At 56.6% G+C, this 10,861-nt stretch overlaps 1 protein-coding gene across 1 annotated transcript in view; it reads left to right on the top strand.

The window, feature by feature from the left end:
- The first annotated feature begins 2,272 nt into the window (after positions 1–2,272).
- The window catches only part of TBX15 (T-box transcription factor 15), a 98,564-nt gene continuing 89,975 nt past the window's right edge, over positions 2,273–10,861 (top strand). Inside the window, exon 1 of the mRNA XM_059823051.1 lies at positions 2,273–2,474. Within this exon, the coding sequence (XP_059679034.1) occupies positions 2,273–2,474 (202 nt within the window). The remainder of the gene's footprint in view (positions 2,475–10,861) is intronic.

Genomic DNA, 10,861 nt, shown 5'->3' with positions numbered 1-10,861 from the left:
CACTCAGCGCCGTGGAAAACGTTGTTTCTGAGCTCTTACATCAGCCCCCAAATTTCGTTTACATCGCCCTGCCTTTCCGACCCCGTTTCCTCTCGCTAAAACGCTATAAATAATCCTGTTTTCTTGGGCTCTCTTTCCACAGTCTCCCTCCGGCGTCTTTAGAAGCCTTCCTCGGTGTCTGCCTCCCAGAGGAGTGTTTCCGAGGCTTTCGGAAAGAGGGAAACGCATTTTTTATTATTATTTTTTAAATTATTATTATTTGGGAGAGATTCCTTCGCCGGGGGGAAGGCCACCCAGCCGGGGGGACCCGCTGGAAGCGCATGTGTCCCCCTCCGGGTCCCCGCTCCCCGGTCAGTCCCGCTGCCGGCTCCCTTCCTCCCGCCGCTCCCCCCCGCCCCCGGCACTGCTCCCCACGGAGCCGGGGACACACACACAGGGCACCCCGCGTGGCAGTGCCGCCGTGGCCGGCGCGGAGCCCCCGGCGAGTGACCTGTCAAAGTACGAGAGGGGAGGGGAAAGGAGCGGGGGGGAGCGGGGGGGTGCAGGGCGGGTGGTGGGGACGCACAAAACCGGCCCCTCGGCCTAGATACCGGGGCTTAACTTTCCCGGGATTTCCCGAAGAAACGGCTTCTCGCTCGCTTTTCCTCCGAAATCCCGCTCCGTGCGTGGGAACCCCCCGTGGGCTGCTGTCACGCCGGCCAGGGCCAGCGCTGCAGGCCGAGGAGAGGGGGCCGAAGGGCTCCGCCGTGCCCCGCGGACACGGCCGCCGTGGGGGGGTCACTCTGGTAGCTAAAGGAAGCTCCCCCCACGCCTGCACCCTCCACTCGTGTCCAGCCCCGTCGGAAAACCCTCGCTCCCCCCGGCGCTACTCTGCGCCTTCGGGAGCATCGGGGAATCGCCGGCCAAAAATAATCCCGTCCCGACATTGGCCCGCGTCTCCACCGTGGCTCGAGCCACCTGAATTCCCTCCCTTGTTTTATAATTATTTATTGTTTCTTTTGAACCTGCGTTCGATCGGCATCGAATTAACCCCCGCTGTATTTTCCCGAGCCGGTGTTTCGCTTGACTTCGCCTCCTTTTCCGTGCTCCCACCACCTAATGAAAACCCACGGTGTTTCCTTCACCTTCTCGGACGCAGCACACACACCCCCCCCCCAGCGCCACGCGCGACCGAGGAGCGTGGGAGCAGCTGCGGCCCCGCCTCAGCCCGGGGGGTTTCGGGGCAGGGTGAGCCGGGCGAGCAGGGACCATCCGGGCAGCCGGCCGGCGGGTTTGTTCTCGCTCTAGCTATTTGGGCAAAAAGAAGCGGGAAAGGGAATAATAATAATACATATACATTAAAAAATCCCCCTCCCCACGGAGAAGGCGCTCCCGGGGGCGTCTGGGTCCACCGGGCCCGCTGCCGGCGCCAGCCCACGCCGCTCCGCGGACACGCGTGGTTTTGAAATGAAACTCCCCCCGCCCCGCCCGAGATTCCGCCGGCGAGCCCGAGGTGAATGAGGTTTTCAAGCCCCCCCGTCAGCCGGCAGCCCCGGGGGGGAAAGCCCCTCGCGGGTGCTTTGCGTGGGGATTAGCTAGCAGCAGCCCCCGGGAAAGCGGGGTGCGGCAGAGAGCAGCGGGGGGGTCGTTACCTCGCGGCAGTGGGAGCTGCGGGTCTCCTGCCGCCTCCCCGTGCTCCAAACAGTTAATTCCCCCGGCCGGGGCTGCGGGACTCAGATGGCCAAAATTCCTCGCCCCGAAGCCCGAGGCTCCCTCCCCTCGCCATTGGGTCGCAGCTTTTGGGTCTCTCCCGATCCCTCCCTCCCATTGGCCGGGGAGAGTTTGGGGCTGGGGTGGTTTTTTTATTTTTTTCCTTTTTTTTTTTTTTTTTTCCCTTGACAGGCGCACGCAGCCTGCCTAACTCTAGGAGGGGGAAAAAAAAAGAAGGCAAAAAAAAAAAAAAAAAATCCCAGAAGTTTGGATCAATCAGAGAGAGACAGAAGGAAAGGGGAGAAGGAAAAAAAAAAAAAAAAAAAAAAAAAAGATGAAATCCAGCCTGCAGCCCCTCTGAGCAAGTGCCGGGCGCTGGGCTGAGCACACCCTCCCGGCGCTGCCCGCGGAGTATCCGCAGCCTCATGTAGTGCCTCCGGGAGGCTGAGGGCCGCTTCTGCCGGGGGTGCAGCCGGGGAGGGGCGGGGGGAGGCCGAGGCGAGAGGCGCTGCCGCCGCTCCCCGAGCTCTGCGCTCCAGCCGCCGGCCGCCCGTCTGCCCCGGGGTCCGGGCTGGGGGATAAGATGAGCGAGAGGCGGAGGTCGGCGGTGGCCCTCAGCTCCCGGGCGCACGCTTTCTCGGTAGAAGCCTTGATCGGGACGAATAAAAAGAGGAAACTGCGAGACTGGGAGGACAAGGGGCTGGATTTGTCCATGGAGAGCCTCAGCCCCGCCGGCCAGCTGGGGGAGAGTGAAGACCCGACCCAGTGCCTGGACCTCAACCCCGGTTAGTGCCTGTCCTTCTTCGCCGGGGCCCCCCCCGGCCCCGCCGAGCCCGGCGCGGAGCTGCCCGCCGGGAGAGCGGCCCCGGGCAGCGGCCGGCCCCGGGGGGGGGGGGGAAGGGGGTGCGGGGGGGATATTCTGCGGAGACTCCTTGGCTTTTATTTTAACTTCTCTTTCGCTTTGCGGGGGCTTTTCTCCCGCTCGCTGCCGCTCTCCCCCCGCCGCCCCAGCTCCGCGATCTCCCGGGAGGGAACGGCGCGTCCCCCCCCGCTTCCTCCTGCTCCCTCTCTCCTCCCGCTCCGGTCGCCACAGTCGTTCCCGGGTGTCTCGGGACACGCGTTTCGCCTCGCCCCGGAGCTTCCCGACCATCGCGGGGGTCGGGGGCACGACCCCATCCCCGTGGGAGGGATCGCCCCTCTCCTCTTCCGTGCGCCGCTCGTCCGAGGCACCGGCCGCCACCCCGAGCCTGCCCCGCGGGGACCGGCGGTTTCGGGGGAGGAGGCGGAGGAGGCGGGCGCCCCGCATCAGCCTTGCGCCGGGGCTCGGGCTCCGTGGAGCGGCGGGGACCCGCTGCGCGCACCCCCACGCTCCGCGGCGAGCTCCCACCCGAGACCTCCGGGGGCCCGATCCTCCCCGCTCCCCGGGATCGGGCCCGCCGGGGCCTCGCTCGGCGCCCGGGACGGAGCGGCCGGCGGAGGGGGGGGGGGGTCTCCCCTCCTCGCAGGGCCGCGGCTCCCGGGGGGCCGAGCCTGGTGGCTCCCGGGAACCGGGGCGTTGGGAGCGGCGCCGGCTGGGCGGCATCTGGGGGGAGAGAGAGCAGGAGCCGTCCCTCGCCGGGTTTTTCGGTGTGATTTTAAACTTTCATCTGGGGCTTGACGTGAACGGGAGCCGCTGGCGGGGGGTGACCCGGCCCAAGCGAAGCCCTCGCTCTGCGCTTCCCCCCCCCGCCCGTTTCGCTGAACCGACGGGTCCGCAAAAGCTGCCCCCCGCGCTGCCTCCGCGCCCGCGCTGCCCCCCGCCCCGCTCCCCAGCGCCTTGGAAGGGGAGGGAGGGAGCGGCCCCGCTCTCGCAATTAGAGAAAAGGCGTTTTGGGTAATTTCTCTTTATTTTTTCTTTTAATATTCGTGTGGGGGAAAAAGGCGAAGGGATTTCTGTGCGCGACCGCGTAGGAGAAAGGGTAGAAATTTCCCCCACCCGCGCCAAGGCTGCACTTGGAGAAGAAAAAGCCTTTTTAATTTATTTTTCATTTTATTTTTTGCGTGACGTTCCCCGCGCCGTCAATAAGCATCAGCTGCCCCAAACCCCAGCATCAAAAACCCACCCCCCCGAAAAAAAAAAAAAGGAGGAAGAATTAGAGATCGAGGTGTAAAAAAATACCCGCTGTAAAAAAAAAAAAAATATTCTGTTGAGTGTTTTTGAAGGGAGCGACAGCCCGGGAATCCCGGAGACCTCAAGGAACCGCGTTTCACTTTGCTTGGGACAGCGGCAGCCCTCCCCGCTGCGGATCCTAAGGAAAAGGAGGTAAAATCCGCCGCCCGGGAGCTCCCAGGCGGAAAGGAGAGGGGACAGAAGCCACCAAAACACCGACCACTGCAAAAAAATAGCTCAGGGGCGCCGAGTCTTCCCCCTTCCAAATCATAAATAGGCGAACGAACCGACAAAAAGCCGCTTCCCAGTGACAGAGCAGATACGTGCGTCCGTCTTCTTCCTGCGACCCGTTTCTCACTGATTTTTAGCCACGACAGGATATCTTTTTGGACGGTCTAGAAGTTTAATTTGCCCATTTCTCCCTGAATTCGAAAGAAAACCCGGGGAAACTCCCCCTGCGCCAGCCTGGGGAGCGGGAGAGAACGGCTGCTAATGCCTGAAACCTCAGAAAACAAACGCGATGGTTTTCATAAGGCAAAGGAAATCAAGAACAGTTTGAGAAATCGTTTTTAGGAGGTTGATAGACTTTAAATAAAGTCCGCCGCTGTAATTTGCCCAGCCACTTCATTAAACCGAAACACTCCGCGCTCTACCTTTGCTGCTGGGTGCGAATTGATTAGCGGCTCTATAATGGCCACCAAATTCCATCTTTACAAGCCCCAATTAAGCACCAACTTTACACCTAAAGTATTTTAAACTTGCCAAATCTCCAGCCATACGGCCCCCCCCAAAAATATTAAAAGAAATAAATAGGAAAGGGAGGTTTTATAGCTTCCCAGAGGTTCCGAAGGCCAAGCCGCTGCCGCCGGGACGTGGCTGCGGACCGGCCCTCCCGCGGGCGGTGGCACTGCCAGGGCCGTGCTCCCGGGGAGCCCCCGGTACCGCCGCGGGGAAGCTCCGTGCGGGTTTTGCGGGTGCTAACGACAACCGGGCTGGCCCCGTTTCTCGGGCTCTTCGCATAACCCCCCCCCCGTTTGCGGCTCGGGGGGGGGCTGAAAGCCTGAAACCCCTCCGCCGCCTTCGCTCTCCTTTCTGCAGCTCCCGCCCGCGTGGACCCCGGGATCGGGATTGCTCTCCCACGTCTCGCGGGGATTTTCCGCCCCGTCCCCACGGCGAGCGGCGCGGGGTGCCCCGGGGAGGGGGCGTGGGGGGACACCTCGGGGGGGGTGGGGGGCAGCGCTCCTCGTTTCGCCGCGATCCCTCAGCCCTTCTGCGCGATTTCCCAGCCCTGCCCGACCCCCTCGGCGACAATATAGGCGACCCCGCGGCGCCTCGAGTGTCCGCGCCCCCCCCCCCGCCCCACGGCCGCGTCCTCCCGGGCGAGCCGAGGGGTCGGGGCTGGCGTGGGGAGAGGTGGGAGAAGCCGGCGGGTAAATCTCCCCGGTTCGTGGAAACCATCACCTCCCGAGCATCCCGGCTCTTTCTGTCTCAGCCATGGGTCCGAGCGCCAGAGTTAACGTGCTCTTTTACGAGGCTCGTTTGGAAGGGGGATAAAGCGGGGTTTTAATCACGGGCGGGTTTTAATCACGAAGCTGCGAGAAGGAATTGGGGATTCCAGCGGCTCTCCCCCTCTGTTCCCCCGCTCCCGTCCCGGCCCTCGGCTCTCGCCGCCGCTGCGGAGCGGCGGAGGAGGAGGAGGAGGAGGAAGAGGAGGAGGAGGAGGGTGGCGGGGCGCAGGCGGCGGCGGCCGCCCCTCCGTCCCCTTGGCAGGTTCGGTTTCAGAGGGCAGCACAACAATGGGCTCGGATGTCTCCTGGGTATTTATAGATTCAACCTGGGCAGCCGAAAGGTCGGGGGGCCCCGGCGTCGCCCCCCTTGATGTATAGATTATTTACCGGCCGTTCCAGCGGCGGCTGCCGTCGGCCCTTCCCGGGGGCGCAGGGACGGAGCGAGGCAGCCCCGAGCGCGCCCCTCCGCTCCTCGCAAGTTTAACACGGGGTTGGTTTGGTTTTTTTGCTCTGGGGGGGACACACGGCTCCCCGCGGACGCCTCCCACCCCCCGAAAGGCGGCTGCGGCCCCCGGCCGGCCCTTCCCCGGCTTCGGGAGGGTCCCGCTCCCCGCGGAGGAGCGCGCTGGCGAGTTTGCAAACGAATTTCGCCCGTGCGTGTCTTCGTAGCCCCCATCCCGGCGGGATTTTTGATCCCGTGGGTTAAAAATGCACGCAGCAGTTCAAACCGAAAAACCCCACGGGCGTTTTCGGCAGGTTTAGTTTTGTCAACCTGCGAAGACGTTGCTTTGCAAATTGTTTTTCGTTCCGTATGCTTTTCTAAAGCCGCATTAACCAACTCTTGGGAAGCTCTGCAGCGAGAGGAGCCGCCACGCCACGCGTGTCCAGACCTCCGACGTCTTTCTTACGGCCGCTTCTCCGTTAGATCACCACCCGCTAGCTCTTTTCCCACGGCGTGTTGCCCTCCTGCCCGTCCCGGGAGGTGCCAGGCGTCCCCCCCGATCCCCCCGCTGCAGGGTACCCGCTCCCCCTTGCCCCCTCCCCGGGCACCCCCCTGCCCCGGCCGGGCTGCGGCAGCCCTGCAGCCCGCCGACCCTCCGGAGAGGCAAACTCGTTGTAAGAGCGGGAGAAATGTGATTGATAACAACGTGATTTATTTTTTTTATACCACTGCTTCTGAATGCTCGTGTTGATGAAGTCGCGTTTTTTGAGCGGCGGCTGTTAAACCCGCGAGTGGGGAGTGACTCGATGTGCTTCCAGACATAATTTCTCGCTTCAGCTTTTGTTTGAGCGTCGGGCGGATGGGACTAGGATTTCAAGAGCTGGCAGAGAACTTTTTCTCGCCTCTTTCCTGAGGTGGGATGAATTGGTACATGCCGTCCGTTGCGCGGCCCTTGAGGCTCGCTGAGGAGCAATGCTCCCTAACAACGGGGTGTAAGAGGGAGCGCCTCAGCTCTGCCTTCGGCCGAAGCGCTTGGGACTGGGATTTATTGATGCGATGTCTCTCTAACGAATGTGCGTGTGACTGGGATTGTACGAATTCATTCCACCTGTTGGATCATCAGTTCGCCTCCGAAGGAGGGGATACTGAGCTCAGATCCCTTGCTCCCTTGTGTATACGATGGAAGGAAACGTGACGGGGCGACCCTGGTAATGCCTCCACTCCCCCGGAGCGCCGGCCGCAGAGCTAACGCTCTCGCTCTTCCCAGGGGAGACATTTGGAGGGGCAGATGGAGCTGTCCAGATGAGAGCCCAGAGACCCCGGTGGGCCCTCGGGAAAGGGTTGCCTTGGTCAAGTTCCTACAACTCTGACCTTGGAGCCGGAGGAGACAGAGAGCGAGCAGGATTCGTCTCTGCGGTGATAGGCGTCTTACTGAGCCGGTGAACTCTGGCTGCCGGCTTTGTGAAACTCTTCCTGCAGAGAGTTGAATCGCTCACGCTGTATCAAGAGGGCAGGTGACAGAATAATAGAGACAAATCGTAGAGACCAGCGGAGCATTAGAAAAAAGGCAGGGTGTCAAACAATGTCTTCCTTTCTTTTCTGTGTATTTCAAACCTGCCGCGTTTTTTATGCAGGTTTATTCCATCTGCTGGGAAGGGGAAAGCTGCTCTTTCAAAAGACATTTCTTGTCTTTGACAAGAACTTTGGGAGAATCCAAAAAGCTTCTGTTACAAGCAAAAGTCAAGTAATTCCTTACAAACCATCAATCACTTCTCCCTCCTCCCACTTGGGACCCAGCGCTTATATCAAATATCAGCCCAGCTAGCCTCTCCGCGGGCAGAAGTGTCCTGCTTTATCTGTATCTGCCTGTAAAGAAAACTGATGCTTTTTTCAGATGGAAAAGTTGAAAGATGTCTTCCGAGAGCGCTGCATTCAGGAAAGAGCGTTTGCATTGTTTTACAACACAGGCGGTGCCGCTTAAGTCACTCTATTCACAGGGATCACTGTTCTTATTTTAATCAGTTGGATTCCTGTATGGATCTTTGCTTGCAGCCTTATGTCTTCAAAGGTCGAAGCGTGGGTTTTTTTTTTAACTTTTCTTTTTTCCTGCCGTCTCAGCTAGATCAATAAGCTTATGCTAGTTTAAAAAATGCACTAAAATCAGTCCGAGAGCACTCGGAAAATTCCTGGATATATTGAGACCGGCTCGTATGGCATTTACATCAGTTCCTGTTGCAAGTAAAATCTATTTGAGTGTGATTTAAATCATTCCAAGCGTCCGTATTGAGATCCGTAGCTTACACTGGTGATGTAAAATCAAGTTCAATGTAAGAAGCTGAAGTTTCCTAAAACTGACAGCGTTTCAGAGATTGTACAGAGTTTCCCGGAGCGGCTGAGCTTGCTGGTGCCTGTCGGTGGAGTGACGGGATCTCAACCTAGCCCGTAGCTCTCTGACATCCTCCCGAAGAAGACAATGCAGCAACGGGGTGGGAAGTTCTGTTTCAATCCTGCCAGCAAAAGCGGGGTGGGTATACAGGCCACCGGCCGCTCTGCCAGCCGGGGAGCTGTGTGGCTCTGGTAGCCGCAGGCTACCCGGCTGTACACAGGCAACCGGGGGCTTCCCGCCGCTCCAGTGCCTCGTCCTGCCCGGAGCAGCTCAGCGGAGCAGGACAGTGACAGATTTGGGTTTTCCGGCTTATTCGAACGGGAGTTTCCGCAGGTAGAGAGTACTGTGCAGCAAGGCTGAGACATTTTTGTTTTCAGAGAAAAAAAAAACGGTGTCGCTTTTTGCTGGGTATTTCCAACAGTGGTTAAAATAGTTTACGATTCCAACCTTTCTGCCTGCGAAGCGTCTGCGGTCTCAAAATATGGTGCCATCGCGTTTCTTGTGGTCAAAGCTGTAGCGTGCTTCGGTGAGAGGGGCTAGGGAAAGATAACATGGTCTTATGGTAAAATTAAATCGAAATATCTTTGAAAGCAGTTTAAGAAATTTCAAAACTCTGAGAGGAAGTGTAGTGCCGATTCGAGTTCTAGCAACAATATTCACGCCGGGGGCATCTTTTAATTGCATATTCTGCAAGATCAGCAAACAATGACTCAGTAAATCAATCCAAGAAGCAACAAAAGCCCTTGTTACAATAACATTTACAATACTATTTCCATACGCCGTTTGCTGGGTTGAGCTATTGATCTGGCGGTATTGCCAGTGACAGGACCGTGCGAGTCCAAGCCCCGTGACGCTGGGGTGTCCAGCCTTTGCTGTGCGTTGCAACGGCCGGCTTACGGCTGCTGGAGGGAAGGCTGCACCTCGCCAGCGGCTTAGGCCAGCTCACGCTGGTTCGCAGCGACAGAGCAATTCAGAGGAGGATTTTGACCTGGGGGACAGAGCAGAAAAAAAAAGCAGAGGCGGTGAGGAGGCGTTTAGGTTTGGTCGAATAAAAGCTTTTTTTTAATTTTTTTTACTTTCTTGAGAAACAGGAAAGCTTATGTTTTGGCCAACCTTTACATATTTATTTTTATCTCATCAAACCACCTCACATTTTTAAGTTCCGCAACCATTTTAAAAACGGATCCCCAAACCTCCTTGTTTAAATGAATTAAAAAATATTTTAAAAATAAACTACAAAATGTATTTGCCATTTAAAAAATAAGGCATTTTGATTTGGATAATAACGAAATCAAGCATTTGGACATTCAAAACTGCTTCCCAATTTTTCTTCTTTTAACAATCAAAGTTATTTGCCAAATTCTGCAGGATTTCATAAATAAGTTTTCGTTTCTCCAAAGCTGTATTTTCTTGGTCAATTCACTATATGGGTAGGAAAAATAAAAAGTTCAGCTAAACTCTTGCACGGTAGAACTCGGTCCCTGTCATAGCGGACAGTTTCACTGCACCTGCACCCGCTCATTCTTCTTAAGGCTTTTGCTTTTTGGGAAGGAAATCTTCCCATGTCATTAAATGACCATTTTCAGCAATGCCCACACGTGTAGCTCTTGGAAAGGAGCTTGGGAAGAAATTATTGCCAACCGCCTTTAAGAGAACCGATTTACGGTTTCTAAAGAGCGCTTAACCAACTGGTTAAGAACTGACACAAATCGTATTAATAATCGGCACGTTTATAGGAATGCAGCCACAGCAAAAATTGTTTGCAGACTGGTGGGCCAGGGCACGCAGAATAATCGTGAATGACTTCCAGTTCTTCAACTTCACTCAGGGGCTGGATGCCCTCTTGGTTAGCATTAACATTTTTCCCCATGACCGATGAATTAACAAAACCAAGCCTCTCCTTTTAGGAGCTTCAGGAAATAGAGAACTCCCTGATCAGACATCCACCCCAAAACCAAGGGGAAAACTGAAGACACTAGAGCGCCTTTGCTTTCCATCAATGAAGAACCGTGCATTGTAGACTTCTGAAGAAGCTGCACCAGCTAATAGCAGTGTCCCTAAATAAGATACCAGGAGTGCTGACAGACTGTGTGGATGCTCACGGACAGAAAACAGCTCTAAGGAGAACATGTCACAACATTTAGAAATGTGTGGTGTGTACCATGAGTAGGTTAGGGAGAAGTTCTTGCTGGTTTATCCCTGAAATGCCGGCAGATCAGTTCTGTGAGTTTGCTGAGGAAGCAGGGACCTTGGGAACAGATGGAGAGATTCACAGGCAGACTTTTTTTCCCACCTACTTGCCGTGCTGAATTGTCCTCAATCCTGCTCAGAGGATCCTATTAAAAGGTCGGTTATTGAATGTCCACAGGAGTTATTGTCATTGCTTCTACAAGCATCACTTAGTTTGATGGAGAAATCATGCCAGCGCTGCCCTGTCATCCCTCTTTCAGCTTTGCACGGAGATGCACTGTGCACAGATAACATGCAAATGTATTTTTCTTGTGTTTGGAGCAATCTTTCTTACCCGGGCAAAAAAAAAAAACAGTAGAAGAAGACCTGTTGAGCATTCCCTTGTGCCCCCTCAGACCTTAGTGGAAACACTCTCACCGGCTCTTTTAAAAGCAGACTTCAGCCTCGAGGTTGTGCTAGCAATTAGGATTAGCAATCCGGAATTTTCACTTGACATA

This window comes from Gavia stellata, chromosome 1 (genome assembly GCF_030936135.1).
Source record: "Gavia stellata isolate bGavSte3 chromosome 1, bGavSte3.hap2, whole genome shotgun sequence".
Lineage (NCBI taxonomy): Eukaryota > Metazoa > Chordata > Aves > Gaviiformes > Gaviidae > Gavia > Gavia stellata.
Note: the sequence above shows the minus strand (reverse complement) of the source record. Positions and strands in the feature narration are given on the sequence as shown.